General features: G+C 38.2%; 1 protein-coding gene across 9 annotated transcripts in view; it reads left to right on the top strand.

Annotated features, from left to right (window-relative positions):
* The window catches only part of CPLANE1 (ciliogenesis and planar polarity effector complex subunit 1), a 141283-nt gene that overhangs the window by 53422 nt on the left and 72234 nt on the right, over positions 1–15627 (top strand). For all 9 annotated transcript variants that reach the window (XR_008664356.1, XM_055324960.1, XM_055324967.1 and 6 more), the window contains 2 exons: positions 605–881; positions 2847–3750. Coding sequence is in view for 8 of the 9 variants with exons in the window: in XM_055324960.1 (XP_055180935.1) it covers positions 605–881; positions 2847–3750 (1181 nt within the window). In the remaining variant the exon portion in view is untranslated. The remainder of the gene's footprint in view (positions 1–604; positions 882–2846; positions 3751–15627) is intronic.

The following is a 15627-nucleotide window of genomic DNA, read 5'->3' as shown; positions in this document are numbered from 1 at the left end:
AGTGTCCTTGTTTCTTTGGCTAAAATTATACTCATTTTCTCTTATTTACCACTCTTGGGAATGGAAAAATAATAGGGATTCTTTTTTAATTGTCTGATTTTTTAAATAGTTAAATTGCTGCTTCTTTTTTATTTTTTTTAAGATTTATTTATTTACTTGAGAGAGAGTGAGTGAGCATAAAGAGAGAGCTAGAGGGAGAGGGAGAGAATCCCAAGCTGGCTCCATGCCCAGCACGGAGCCTGACATGGGGCTCCATCCCAAGACCCCAAGATCACAACCTGAGCCAAATCAAGAGCCAGATGCATAACCGACTGAGCCACCCAGGTGCCCTGAAATAGATAAATTACGTCTCAGTTGTTTGTTTTCTAGGGCACACGTTTTTATGGTCTGGATTCTGTCCCTTTATTGTTCTTTTCTGCAGTTCTACCTTAAAATGCGGACCATAGCTTTCTAATAAACACTGAAGAAAGCATGCTCTGTAAGAATGTGGAAATAAGTCTTAGTCGTCAGTTGGATTCCATGTTCCCAGGAGGGACTGGACTTGGGTTCCCCTTTGTCTTGAGTTGAAACATTTTAATTTACTGCAAGGCCTTTTGTTTTTTAGGTCCCCAAACTGAGGAAATGATGTCTGTTATTATGCATTCTATTCATAAAGTGAGAGTGAAAGCCCTAAAACGTGTGGAGAGGAATATAGGTCCTTTTGAGATGAATATCTGGGAACCAATTGAAGAAGAAAAAGCCGAGGCTCCAGGTTTTGATAGGTTTTCTCTAGGACTGAGCTTGAGCAGGAGCACACTCACCGAACTGGGGAATCCTCCAGTCCACAGCGATGCAGATACAGCAGACACCTTCTCGGAAGCATGGTCCGTTGAAGAAAAAAGGTACGGTTGAGATCTCTTAATAGCAAGTATTCACTTCCTTTGGAAAAAAATATTTTCGGTATGTTCATGCAGCAGAGGAGCTGATTTCCTTGCCCCTCACTGATTGCACTGTTCGCAGTATTAATGATGTGTTATCCTCCCTGACTCACAGGGATGTTAGGAGGGTAGAATGAATTTGAAAATGTATTGAAAATATTCTTGAGGCCTGAAATAATTTTGCTACCTGATAGTATAAAATCAGGTAAGTAGATGAAATTCTAGAGTTCATCTAGAGATGAAATTCTAAAGCTTTTAGTTTTAGGTTTTTTGTTTTTGTTTTTTAAAGATTTTATTTTTTTGAGAGAGAGAGAGAGAGAGCGCAAGCAGGGAGGAGGGGCAGAGGGAGAGGGAGAAGGAGGAGAGGCAGACTTCCTGCCGATCCCTGGGATCATGACCTGAGCTGAAGGCAGACACTTAACCAACTGAGCCACCCAGGTACCCCATTTTAGTTTTTTAAAAAGTAATCTTTAGATTTAAATAATTAAGGACTTTTAGATTAGCTGTATTATTTTTAAGGGTTTCCAGGGAAGGAAATTGCACATTCATCTTTGAAACTTGTCTGTAAATTTTCTAGAAATTCTTACTTTCACTTAAACTTCTATTACTCTAGCTAGTTTTTTTTTTTTCTTTCTAATTCCATTATCTGCCATGCAGTTTATCCTTGTCATGACTGAAAGGCTATATAATGGACCATAATCTTGTTTCAGTGAAATAATTTTATCTACTTCAAATGTAAACATCTGCTTAAACCATACCTAATAGTATTATAAATGATGTGCTTGTTTCACCAAACAATTTTGGTGTTAGCACAGGAATACAGTGGAGGCTGCTTCTGTGCCTTCTTAATAAGAAGAGACATGACACTTTTAGTTCCGGGGCCTGACACAAACACTTTATTTCTTTTATTGAGGGAACTAGGAATCTGTGTTCTTCCCTAAGGACCATGTTGAAAGGAAATTGATTTAAAAGTAATTATGATTGACAGTTAAAGGGTTTGCCTAACAGATATAGTAGCAGCAGAAATTTTAGAAAAAATTCCCAACTTCTGTGTAGTAGAATCTTGAGGGTAGTTCTGCTTGTTGCACATTGTATAGTGAAAGCTGAGAGGGGCCAATGCAAGTAACCAGAAACCATAAATGAAGATGTATGTTGGTGACTTGTGATTTTTATTGACTTTGTATTCCTAAATTGTGACCTCTTAGTGACCTTTTTTTCCCCCCAGGAAAAACATTCATGCTTTTTATTTTTATTTATTTTTTTAAGATTTTATTTATTTGTTCTTGATAGACACAGAGAGGCAGAGACATAGGCAGAGGGAGAAGCAGGCTCCCTGGGCAGGAATCTGGTGTAGGACTTAATCCCGGGACTCCAGCATCACTCCCTTGGCCGAAGGCAGACAATTACTCACTGCGCCACCCAGGTGTCCCCATTCATGTTTTTTATTTTATTTTATTTTATTTAAAGATTTATTTATTTATTTATTTATTTATTTATTTATTTATGAGAGAGAGAGAGAGGCAGAGACACAGGCAGAGGGAGAAGCAGGCTCCATGCCGGGAGCCTGAGGCGGGACTCGATCCTGGGACTCCAGGATCACGCCCTGGGCCAAAGGCAGGCGCTAAACTGCTGAGCCACCCAGGGATCCCCCCATTCATGTTTTTTAAAGCGAAATTTCTGTGAACACATTTCAGTCTTTTTTAACACAAACTTCTCCCTCTTAATATTAATGTGTTATATATTTTGACTTAGAATGTTTGGCTCTAGTAAACAGTTAGATATCATTTAGCCTAACCCCCTCATTTGAAAGACATTGAGGCATTTAAAAAAAATTTATATGATTCAATCAGTGGAGAGAATCTTTGCTGTCAATTCTGCATCTTAGTGATTAAATCTTTAATTTTGTCTTTTTCAATTTTGTTTTGCTAGAAATACCCCAAATCACATGGAATTAACATTGACAAATAAGTCCAATGAAAAAAAGATTTGTAATCAGAAAGAAAATCTTGAAAGAAAAGATCATGAAAAGTTATTACAAAATGCGCTTCCTGTAGTAGGTGTTTGGGAATTTGAACGTGATGATGATGAATATATTAAATTTCTTGATCTCTTCTTGAGTTACGTTCTTGAAAGAGACCTACTTGATTCCAAGGATCCCGGCATTCCATTTCTAACCAGTTTTTCTGGACATCTTAAAGAACATGAGCTTAATTCTTTACTTTTTGATGTACATACAACATTAAAACGACGTCAAGGCAAAACCAAAAGCCAGAATATATTTAGAGCTGGCTCCTGCTTTGTTGTTGCTTCTGAGTCATATGAGTCTGAAAAAGCAGAAAACCAAGCACTTTCAGCTGCAGTGCCAGTTAATCAGGGAACCAGGCCAGTTTTAGAGAACCCTTTGAATGAAGTTGATAAATATGAAGGGACGAGTGGATTGTTCGGTTTAAAACAAAAGTCAGTTTACAGAATACAAGATGCCAATTCGGAGAAACCTGTGATCCAGAGATTGTCAAACCATATTTTTTGGACTCCCAAATCCAACAAAACTAGAAGATGTATTTTCAAAGCAATTCAGTGCAGTGATATTAATCCTCAAGAAGATCTTCCTCTAGCACTAAATGACACTTTTGGCAGTATAAGAAGGCTGCTGGAATGGATGGTAAGGTGGTCTGATAGAAGACTGCTCTGTGATCCTAGTCTCACTGAGTTATCCAGTGAGTATAGTCCCGTCATTCGTGTAAAGACCACTACAGCTGCCATTCTTACATCATTGTGGCTTTTGGAGCAACCATATTTTGCTACATATAAGGCAAAAAATGCCATTTTAGAGGTAAGTACCTGAATTCTTTATTGCATACAAATGAAAATTCTCATTGTAAATTAAAACTATTTTCATATTTCTTCATCTATTAAAGAATCACCAAGTAACAAAGTTAATGACAGTGTTGATTATAATCTGCAAAAAACACCAATTTTTTTTCCTTCAGGTGATTCCCTTAATTCTCAAAAATAATTAATTAGGGTGTTTTCATAGAGGCTTTGAGGTTTTGAGGTTTTATGTGTGTTTATAAGAATGAAAAAGGAATAAAAATGAGATAATATTAAGTGATACTACAAGTGGTATTGCATTTATATTCTTTCTCTTTCAAGTTTCAGGTTTGGTTCAGAGGAAGAAGGATTAGGCCTCTACACAGTTTTTATTTTTGGTGTCTAATCATATACATTAGGGGATCATTTTTCTTGTAGTCTTGGCTAGAATTTAGAGAACCAAACCTAGAAAGGCAGATAGGTATCAGTAGATAAGTTAATGCTTGTTAGCTATTTTTTCTCTCCTCTACCCAGTGGCAGCTAGCAGGGTGCTCTTTTAATCTGTTTGCAAGAACAAATATTTTTACATAAATGTCTTTTGATTGAATGGTTGCTGTTGCACTGGAAAAAAAAAGTAAGGAGATGAATTTTTTTGAAAACAAATTTATGTATGGTGAAGTAGTTGGGAAATGAACTTTTTTAATATTTGGAGAATTCCAATAGTTTCTCATTTTTTTCTGTTTTTCTCAACTTTATTGAGGTATAATTGACAAAGTTGTAAGACATTTAATGTATATGGTGTGATGATTTAATATACATATACATATACATAGTGAAAGGATTCCTGTTACTTAGTTAACACAGTTCAACACCTGATATACTTTTTTTTTTTGTTTTTTGAGACAGAGAAGTTCTACTATCTTAGCAAATTTCAGTTCTGTAATGCAATGTTGTCAACTATAGTTAGAATGATATTACCTTAGCTCCTCAGGCCTTATTTACTTCATAACTGAAAGTTAATATAGGCATACCTAGTTTTATTGCACTTTGTTTTATTATACTTTGCAGATACTGCATTTTATACAAATTGAAGACTTCCAACAACCACACATTGGGCAAATCTGTTTGCATTATTTTCTAACAGCATTTGCTCACCTCATGTCTCTTTGACGTTTTGATAATTCTTATAATATCTTAAACCTTTTCATTGTCTTTATATTTGTTATAGCGATTTATGACCAGTGATCTTTGATGTTACTATTGTAATTGCTTTGGGGCACCACAAACCATGCCCATATTAGATGCTGAACTTCATCAATAAATATGTGGTTTTTGACTCTACCACCAACTGGCTGTTCCCCCATTTCTCTCTTTTCCTTGGGCCTCCATATTCCCTGAGACACAACAGTATTGAAATTAGACAATTAACTCCACGATGGCCTCTAAGTGTTCAAGTGAAGGAGTCACATATCTGTCACTTTAACTCAAAAGCTAAAAATAATTAAGTTTAATGAAGAAAGCATGTTGAAAGCTGAGATAGGCCAAGAGCTAGACTTCTTGCAACAAACAGCCAAGTTGTGAATACAAAGGAAAAGTTCTTGAAAGTAATTAAAAGTGCTGGTCCAGTGAACACACGAGGGATAAGAACATGAAACAGCCTCATTGCTGGTATGAAGAAAGTTTTAGTAGTTGGGATGGAAGATCAGAGCAGCCACAACATCCCTTAAGCCAAAACCTAGTCCAGAGCAAGCCCCTGATTCTTCAATTCTTTGAAGGCTGGGAAAGGCGAGGAAGCTGCAGAGGAAAAGTACGAAGCTAAGCAGAGGTTGGTTCTGAGGTTTAAGGAAAGAAGTCATCTTCATAACATAAAAGTGCAAGATGAAGTAGCAAGTGCTGAAGCTCCAGCAAGTTATCCAAAAGATCTAGCTAGAATAAATTAGTGAAGGTGGTTACACTAAACAATAGATTTTCAGTGTAGACATGATAACCTTGTACTGGAAGAAGATGCCATGTAGGACTTTAATAGCTAGAAAGGGAAAGTCAATGCCTAGATTCAAAGGATGGGCTGACTCTCCCGAGGGTCATTGGCTGCCCTGTTCATTAGCATACAAATAGAGGCAGCTGCTGAGGGCAGCTAACTGGACCCCAGCTTTCTGTTGACTGTAAACTCCAAGTCTGTGCGTGTTTGTGCAACTGTCCTTCTGGGATAAACTGGCAGCGTGGCCACGGTGCAGCAAGACCCTCCCACAGAGGATCAGTGTGACTCTGTGCTGTGCCAGGTCCCTAAAATTTGGAAATTTGAAACTCAGCTGGTATGCCTGAGATAAAAACACAGGAGCACCGCACCCCCAGGTGGGCCCATAGGTCAGACAGGGTGAAGGCAAGGATCTGACAGAAACACAGGAGGGGAGATTGTTCGCTCTTCTGAGGGCTTCTTGAACAGTAGGGGCATGAACACCCCTCTCTGGGGTCAAGAGAGCAAGGTAATGCCATTCTGCACTCCCCATCAGTAAAGACGGACTTCAGTGAGCAACATCGTATCCCACAGTGGAGGCTTGAGCCACTTAAACCAAGCCCCACCTGTCTGTGCTCTGCAGGTGCTTCTGAACTAGGGCAAGTGTGACTGAGAGAGCAGCAGCAGCTCCTTACCCCCAGAAGACCAGCACAAACCCTCTGCACTCACTAAGACTACTGACCATAGAGTGTGCAGAGTTTAAGCTCTGGGGACATAGAACCTAGCCTCTTTCTTTCATTCATTTGTTCATTCTTCCTCTCAGAGCATACACAGGGAGGGGCAGAGGGAAGGAGGGAGAATCTCAAGCAGATTTCATGCTGGGTGCAGAGCCTGACATGGGGCTCAATCTCCTGACACTGAGATCATGACCCTAGCTGAAACCAAGAGTCAGATGTTTAACCAGCTGAGCCACCCAGGTGCCCCAGACCTAGCCTTTTTTGACAAGCAGACCAAAACACACCTAGCTAAAACTTGCCACACACTGGGCAAGGTCCAGATACTCCCCACTGCAGGAGGGGAGAGACTCTGCAGAGAACTAACCTGAGGGAAAGAGCAGCCAAAACACAATAGCAGAGTACACACAGCATACAACAGAAACACTTCATGAAGGACCAGGCCTTGGATGGTATAGGACCTCTTCTTAATATAGCCATTACTCTCAGGAGCAGGAAACGTTACTAGTTTTTATAACACACCAAAGACAGAGACAAAATGCCAAGATGGATGAATTCACCCCAAAAGCAGGAAGAAGAGGTCATGGGCAGGGATCTAATCAAATCGGTTATAAGTAATATGCCTGAACCAGAATTTAAAACAATAATTATGAAAAAAAATAAAACAATATAAGTATACTGGCTGGGTTTGAGCAAAGCATAGAAGACACCCGGAAGTCCCTTACTACAGAGATAGAAGACATATAAAAACTAGTCAGACTGAAATAAAAAATGCTATAACCAAGATGCAAAACCGGCCGGGTGTAATGACCACAAGGATGCCAGAAGCAGAAGAATGAATAAATGATGTAGTAGATAAAATTATGGAAAACAATGAAGCTGAAAAGAAGAAGGGAAGAAAAATATTGGTTCACAAATGTAGATTTACGTAACTCAACAACTCCATAAAGTGTAATAATATCTGTATCATTGGAGTCCCAAAAGAAGAGAAGAAAAGGGGCAGAAGGTCTATTTGAGTAAATTATAGCTGAGAACTTCCTTAATCTGGGGAAGGAAGCAGACATCCAAATCCAGAAGGCATAGAGAACTCCAATCAAAATCAACAAAAGCAGGCCAACACCAAGACCTATCATAGTAAAATTTGCAAAATACGGAGATAAAGAATCCTGAAAGCAGCAAAGGAAAAGAAAGCCCTAATGTACAAAGGAAGACAAATAAGGTTAGCAGATCTCTCCACAGAAACTTGGCAGGCCAGACAGGAGTGCCATGACCAATTCAACAAGCTGAAAGGGGAAAAATATGCTGCCAAGAATATTCTATCTAGCAAGGCTGTCATTCAGAACAGAATGGGAGATAATGAATTGCCAAGACAAAACTAAAGGAGTTCATGACCACTAACCAGTTCTGCAAGAAATATTGAAGGGGACTCTTTGAGTGGGAAAGAAAGATCAAAAGTAACAAAGACCAGAAAGTAGCAGAGACAATCTGTAGGAACAGTGACTTTATAGGTAATACAATGACACCAAATTCATATTCATATCTATCAATAATTACTCTGAATGTGACTGGACTATATGCTCCAATCAAAAGATATAGAGTGTCAGAGTGGATAAAAAACAAATAAACAAGATCCATCTATATGCTGGCTACAAGAGACTCATTTTAGACCTAAAGTTACCTACCTGTAGATTGAAAGTGAGGGGATAGAGAACTATTTATCATGCTAATGTCAAAAGAAAGCTGGAGTAGCCAAACTATATATTTTTTTTTAAAATTTTTATTTATTTATGATAGAGAGAGAGAGAGAGAGAGGCAGAGACACAGGCAGAGGGAGAAGCAGGCTCCATGCACCGGGAGCCTGACGTGGGACTCGATCCCGGGTCTCCAGGATCGCGCCCTGGGCCAAAGGCAGGCGCCAAACCGCTGCGCCACCCAGGGATCCCCAAACTATATTTTAAACAAAAGACTTATATCAGACAAACTATATTTTAAACAAAAGACTATAATATGAGATGAAAATGGGCATTATGTCATAATAAAGAAGTCTATCCAACAAGAAGATCTAACAATTAAAAATATTTATGCTCCCAACTTGTAAGCACCCAAATATATAAATCCATTAGTAACAACATAAACTAATTGATAATACGGTAATAGGGGGCCTTAACACCCCACTTACAGCAATGGACACGATCATCTAAGCAGAAAATCAACAAGGAAACAATGGTGCAGAGCCTGATGTGGGGCTTGATCCCACAATCTTGAGATCATGACCTGAGCTGAAATCAAGAGTTGGACGCTAAGGAACCCCAGTAGAGGACCTATTCTTGATAAAAACTCCACCAAGGAGCCCTAGTAGAGGACCTATTCTTGATAAAAACTCTCAACAGAGTATGGATAGAGGAAACATACCTCAACATCATAAAGCCCATATATGAAAGACCCACAGCTACTATCATCCTCAATGGGGAAAAACTGAGAGCTTTGCTCAGGTCAGGAACATGACAGGGATGCCCACTCTCACCACTCTTGCTCAACATAGTACTAGAAGTCCTAGCCTCAGCAACCAGATGAGAAGAAATGAAATGCATTCAAATCAGCAAAGGAGAATTCAAACTCTCACTTTTCCCAGATCACATAATACTGTATGTGGAAAGCCCAAAAGACTCCACTCCAAAATTTGCTAGAACTCCTATAGCAATTCACAATGTGGCAGGATACAAAATCATTGCACAGAAATCAGTTGCATTTCTACACACTATCAGTGAGACAGAAGAAAGAGAAATTAAGCAATTGATCCCATTTACAATTGCAGCAAAACCCATAAGATACCTAGGAATAAACCTAACCAAAGAGGTGCAAGATCTCTACTCTGAAGACTATACAACACTTATGAAAGAAATGGAAGATGACACAAAGAAATGGAAAAACATTCCATGCTCATGGATTAGAAAAAAAAATATTGTTAAAATGTCTGTACTACCCAAAGCAATCTACACATTAAATGCAATCCCTATCAAAATACCAACAGCATTTTTCATGGGGCTAGAACAAATGATACTAAAATTTGTATGAAACCACAAAAGACCCTGAGTAGCCTAAGCAATCTTGAAAAAGGAAACCAAAACTGAAGTCATCACAATTCTGGACTTCAAACTATGTTACAAAGCATAATCAAGAAGACAGTATGGTACTGGTACAAAAACAGACACATGCATCAGTGGAACAGAATAGAAAACCCAGAAATGGACCTGCAATTATTTAATCAACTAATCTTTGACACAGCAGGAAAGAATATCCAGTGGAAGAACAGATAGTCTCTTCAACAAATGGTGTTGAGAAAACTAGACAGCTACATGCAGAAGAATGAAACTGGACCACTTTCTTACACCATACCCCAAAATAAATTTAAAATGGTTGAAATACTGAAATGTGAGACAGGAATCCATCAAATCTTAGAGGAGAACACAGGAAACAACCTTGACCTTGGCAGCAGCAACATCTTACTAGACATGTCTCAGGAGGCAAGGGAAACAAAAGCAAAAACGAACTATTGGGACTTCATCAAGATAAAAAGCTTCTGCACAGGGAAGGAAACAGTCAACAAAACTAAAAGGTGACCTACTGGATGGGAAAAGATATTTGCAAATGACCTATCTGATAAAGGGTTAATATCCAAAGTATATAAAAAAACTTAAAAAGTCAACACCCAAAAAGCATAATCTAGTTAAGAAATGGGTAGAAGACATGAATAGATGTTTTCCAAAGAAGACATCCAGATGGCTAACAGACATGTGAAAAGATCTTCAACATCATCATTGAGTAAATATAAATGAGAACCATGATGTGATACAACCTCATACCTGTCAGAATAGCTAAAATTAACACAGGAAACAACAGATGTTGTTAAGTATACAGAGAAAGGAACCCTCTTATATTGTTGGTGGGAATGCAAACTGTGCACCTACCCTAGAAAACAGTATGGAGGTTTTCCAAAAAGTTAAAAATAGAGCTGCCCTACAACCCACATTTGCACTACTAGGTATTTACCAAAAGGATACGAAAATACTGATTTGAAGAGGCACATGCTCCCTGATGTTTAGAGCACCATTATCAACAATAGCCATGTTATAGAAAGAGCCCAAATGCCCATCAACTGATGAATGGATAAAGAAGATGTGATTTATATATATATACATATATAAACATATATATATAAATATATAGAAGCAAATATATGTATATATAAATAATACTCAAGCCTCAAAAAGAATGAAGTATTGCATTTGCAATGACATGGATTAAAGCTAGAGTGTATTATGCTAAGCAAACTAAGAGAAAGACAAACACCATATGATTTTACTCATATGTGGAATTTAAGAAACAAAACATAAATACTGAGGAAGGGGGAAAAAAGGAGAAGGAAGCACACCGTAAGAGACTCTTAACTATAGAGAACAAACTGAGGGTTGCTGGAGGGGGAGGTAGGTGGGGCATGGACTAAATGGATTATGGGTATTAAGGAGGGCACTTGTGATGAGCACTGGTTGTTATATGTTAGTAGTGAATCACTAAATTCTATTCCAGAAATGGATATGTTAACTAGCTATATGTTAACTAACTAGAATTCAAATAAAAAATTTTTTAAAGACATGATTAATCAAATAAAAATTAAATAGGGGCACCTGAGGGCTCAGTTTGAGTGTCTGACTCTTGATTTCAGGTCAGGTCATGATATCAGGGTCATGGGATCAAGCCCTGCATCGGTCTCTGTGCTCAGTGTGGAGTCTCCTGGAGATTCTCTGTCTCCCTCTGCCCCTCTCCCTGCCCACACTATCAGCCAGTCAATCAGTCAAAATCTTTTAACAAATAAATAGAAATGAAATAGAAGAAAAAAAAATCAGACTGACTCTCTTAGTGGTTAATGCAGCCAATGTCTTTAAATTGAAACCAAGTGCTAATTGACCTTTCTGAAAATACTAAGCGCCTTAAGAATTACGCTAAATCTATTCTGCTTATGCTTATAAAGGAAGAACAAAGCCTGGATATCAGCCCATCTGTTTACAACATGGCTTACGGAATATTTTTAGCCCAGAGTTGAGACCTCTTACTCAAAAGAAAAGATTCCTTTCAAAAGATTACTGCTCACTGACAATGTACTTGGTCATCTAAAAGCTGTGATGGAGATGTACTGTGACATTCATGTTTTCATGCCTGCTAACAACTACATGCATTCTGTAGCCCATGGATTGGGGAGCCATTTTGACTTTCAAGTCTTATATTGGAGGAACTTTCATATTTCATAAGTCTGTATCTGTCATGGATAGTGATTCCTCTGATGGATTTGGGCAAAGTAAATTGAAAACTTCCTGGAAAGGATTCACCATTCTAGTTGCCATTAAGAACATTTAGGATTCATGGGAAGAAGTCAAAATGTCCATATTAAGAGTTGGGAAGAAGTTGATTTTAACCCTTCTGTATGACTTTGAAGGGTTCAAGACTTCAGTGGGGAGGGGGAATATCTGCAAATGTGGTAGAAATAGCAAGAGAAGTAGAAGTAGAACATAAAGTTGTGAGTAGCCCAGGTAGCTCAGCGGTTTAGCGCTGCCTTCAGCTCAGGGCCTAATCCTGGAGACCTGGGATTGAGTCCCTGGTGGATCCTGCTTCTCCCTCTGCCTGGGTCTCGCCCCCCCCCCCCCGCCCCTGTGTGTCTCTCATGAATAAATGAATAAAATCTTTAAAAAAAAAGCATAAAGATGTGACTGAACTGCAGCAATCTCATGGTAGAGCTTTAACAAATGAGGAGTTGGTTCTTAGGGATGAACAAGGAAAGTAGTTTCTAGAGACGGAATCTACTCCTAGAGAAGATGCTGCGAAGACTTGTTAAAATGCTGACAAAGGACTTAAAATATTACATTAACTGTATTTGATAAAGCAGCAGCAGGGTTTGAGAGATTGATTTTGAAAGAAGTTCTGTTGTGGCTAAAATGCTATCAAACAGTATCCAATCCTAAAGAGAAATTATTTGTGGAAGGAAGAGCCGATGAACATGGCAGACTTTATTGTTGTCTTATTTTAAGAAGTTGCCATAGCTCCCCCATCCTTCAGCAACCACCAGCCTGATTAGTCAGCAGCCATCAACAATAAGACAAGACCCTTCATCAGCAAGAAAGTTATGACTCCCTGAAGCTCAGATGATGGTTAGCATTTTTAAGTAATATAGGATTTGTTAGATAAGGTGTGTACATTGGTTTTGTAGACATAATGCTATTGCATACTTAATAGAGATGATAGTGTAAACATAACCTTTATATGCACTACACTGAGGAACCAAAAATTTTGTTGCCTTGCTTTATTGTAGTATTCACTTTATTGCAGTGGTCAGGAACTGAACCTGTAATATCGATCAGATATACTTGTACTCTTTTATTAACCTCTCCCCATTTCCCCCACTCCCTAGTTCCTAGCAACCACTTCTCTATTCTCTGTTTTTATGAGTTTGATTTTAGATCCCACATATAAGTAGTGCTATGCAGTATTTGCCTTTCTCTGTATGGGTTATTTCACTTACCATATTGCCCTCCAGGTTTATCCTTGTTAATAAAAGGAATGGGATTTCCTTCCTTTATAAAGGCTGAATAATATTTCATTATGTATATACACACTTCATTTTCTTGATCCATACACCTATTGACAGATGCTCAGGTTGTCTCAGTACCTTGGCTATGGTGACTAATGGTGCAATGAATATGGGAGTACAGATAATTCTTTAAGATAATGGTTTCATTTCCTTTGGGCATATACCCAAAAATGGGATTGCAGGATCATATTGCGGTTCAATTATTAATTTCTTGAGGAGCCTCCGATACTCTTTTCTATTGTGGCTGTAGTGGTTTACATACTCACGAGCAGTGTATAAGGGTTCACTTTCTTTCCATTCTCCCCATTGTTTGTTATTTCTTGTCCTTTTGATAATAACAATCCAAACAGGTGTGAGGGAATAACTCATTGTGATTTTGATTTGTATTTCCTTGAAAATTAGTGATGTTGACTATCTTCTCATGATTCTGTTGGCCATCGTATGTCTTCTTTGGAAAAGTGTTTATCCAGCTCCTCTGCCCAGTTTTTAATCAGTTTTTTTGTTTTGTTTTGTTTTGTTTTTGTTTTTTTTTGCTATTGAGTTGTATGACTTTTAAAATGTATTTTAGATATTAACCTTTGATCAGATATATAATTTGTAAATATTTTCTCTCATTCCTTAAGTTGCCTTTTCATTGTGTTGATGATTTCCTTTACTGTGCAGAAGTCTTTTAGTTTGATAAAGTCCCACGTGTTTATTTTTGCTTTTGTTGTCTTCACTTTGGTCAAATCCAAAAATCATTGTCAAGACCAATTTCTTTCTTTCTTTCTTTTTTTTAAGATTTTATTTCTTCATGAGAGACACAGAGAGAGGCAGACACAGGCAGAGGGAGAAGCAGGCTCCATGCAGGGAGCCTGACATGGGACCTGATCCTGGGTCTCTAGGATCACGCCCTGGGCCGAAGGCAGGTGCTAAACTGCTGAGCCACCAGGGATTCCCCTCAAGACCAATTTCAAAGAGCTTACCACTTATGTTTTCTTCTGGGAATTTTATCGTTTCAAGTCTTACGTTCAAATCTTTAATTCTTTTTTTTTTAAAGATTTAATTTATTTATTTGAGAGACAGAGAGAGAGAGAGAAGGAGTGGGGGCAGAAGGGAGAATGTGCAGAGGGAGAGGGAGAAGCAGACTTCCTGCTGAGCAGGGACCCCAATGTGAAGCTCAATCCCAGGACCCCGGAATCATGATCTGAGCTGAAGGCAGGTGCTTCAGCTTTCCATTTATTTGTGTCTTCTTCAGTTTTTTCATCAGTGTATTACCATTTTCAGTGTACAAGTCTTTCACCTCCTTAGTTACATTAATTCCCAGATACTTTATTTTTTGATGCAATTGTAAATGAGATTTATTTCTTAAGTTTTCTTTCCAATAATTTGTTGTTTATGTATCTAAATACAATTCATTTTTGTATATTGATTTTTATCTTGCAATTCATTTATTCTAACCTTTTTTTTTTTTTTTTTGGTGGAGTCTTTAGGATTTTCCATGTAGAGTATCAAGTCATCTGCAGATGGGGACAGTTTACCTTCTTCCTTCCTGATGCCTTTTTTTTTTTTTTTCTTGCCTAATTGCTTGCTCCAACTAGGACTTCCTGTACTATGTTATATAAAAGTGGTGAGACTGGGCATCCTTATCTTGTTTTTGATCTTAGAGGAGAAGCTTTCAGGTTGTTTGTTGTTGTTTTTTTCTGTTGAAAATAGTATTAACTATAGGTCCCTCATATATGGTCTTTAGAATGTTTTTATTTGCTTGTTTTTAAAGATTTTGTTTTTAGTTATTTGACAGAGAGAAAGAGCACAAGCAGGAGTGGCAGGCAGAGGCAGAGGGAGAGGGAGTAGCAGGCTTCCTGCTGAGCAAGAGCACAAGCAGGAGGAGTGGCAGGCAGAGGGAGAGGGAGAAGCAGGCTTCCTGCTGAGCCTGATGTGGGGCTCTATCCCTGGAACCTGGGATCATGACCTGAGGCAAAGGCAGGCACTTAACCGACTGAGCCATCCAGGTGCCCCTGGTCTTTAGAATGTTGAGATATTTCTATTGTACTCAGCTTGTTGACAGGTTTTTTTTTTTTTAAATCATGAATGGATGTTTATAAAATTTTGTCATACTCTTTTTCTGCATATATTGAAATCATATGATTTTAACATTTTATTTTGTTAATAAAGTATATGAGATTGACTGATTTGCAGATGTTGAACTACCTTTGCATCCCTGGAATAAATCCCACTTGATCATGTGTATGATATTTTTAATGTAGTGTCGAATTCAGTTTACTGATATTTTGTTAAGTATCTTGGCATCTGTTGTTCATTGGAGATAGTGGCCTCTACTCTTCTTGTAGTGTTCTTGTCTGGCTTTGATATAAGGCTAATGCTAGACTTGTAAAATGAGTTTGAGAGTGTTCTCTCTCTTTAGTTTATTAGAAGAATTTGAGAAAGATTGGCATTCTTTAAATGTGGGTAGAATTTGCCAGGGAATCCATCTGGGTCTGGGGTTTTCTCTTTTGGAAGGTTGTGATTACTGATTCAGACTCTACTCATTATGTTCTGTTCACATTTTCTGTTTTTTGTGATTCAGTCTTA

This window comes from Nyctereutes procyonoides, unplaced genomic scaffold, assembly GCF_905146905.1.
Source record: "Nyctereutes procyonoides isolate TBG_1078 unplaced genomic scaffold, NYPRO_anot_genome, whole genome shotgun sequence".
Lineage (NCBI taxonomy): Eukaryota > Metazoa > Chordata > Mammalia > Carnivora > Canidae > Nyctereutes > Nyctereutes procyonoides.
Note: the sequence above shows the minus strand (reverse complement) of the source record. Positions and strands in the feature narration are given on the sequence as shown.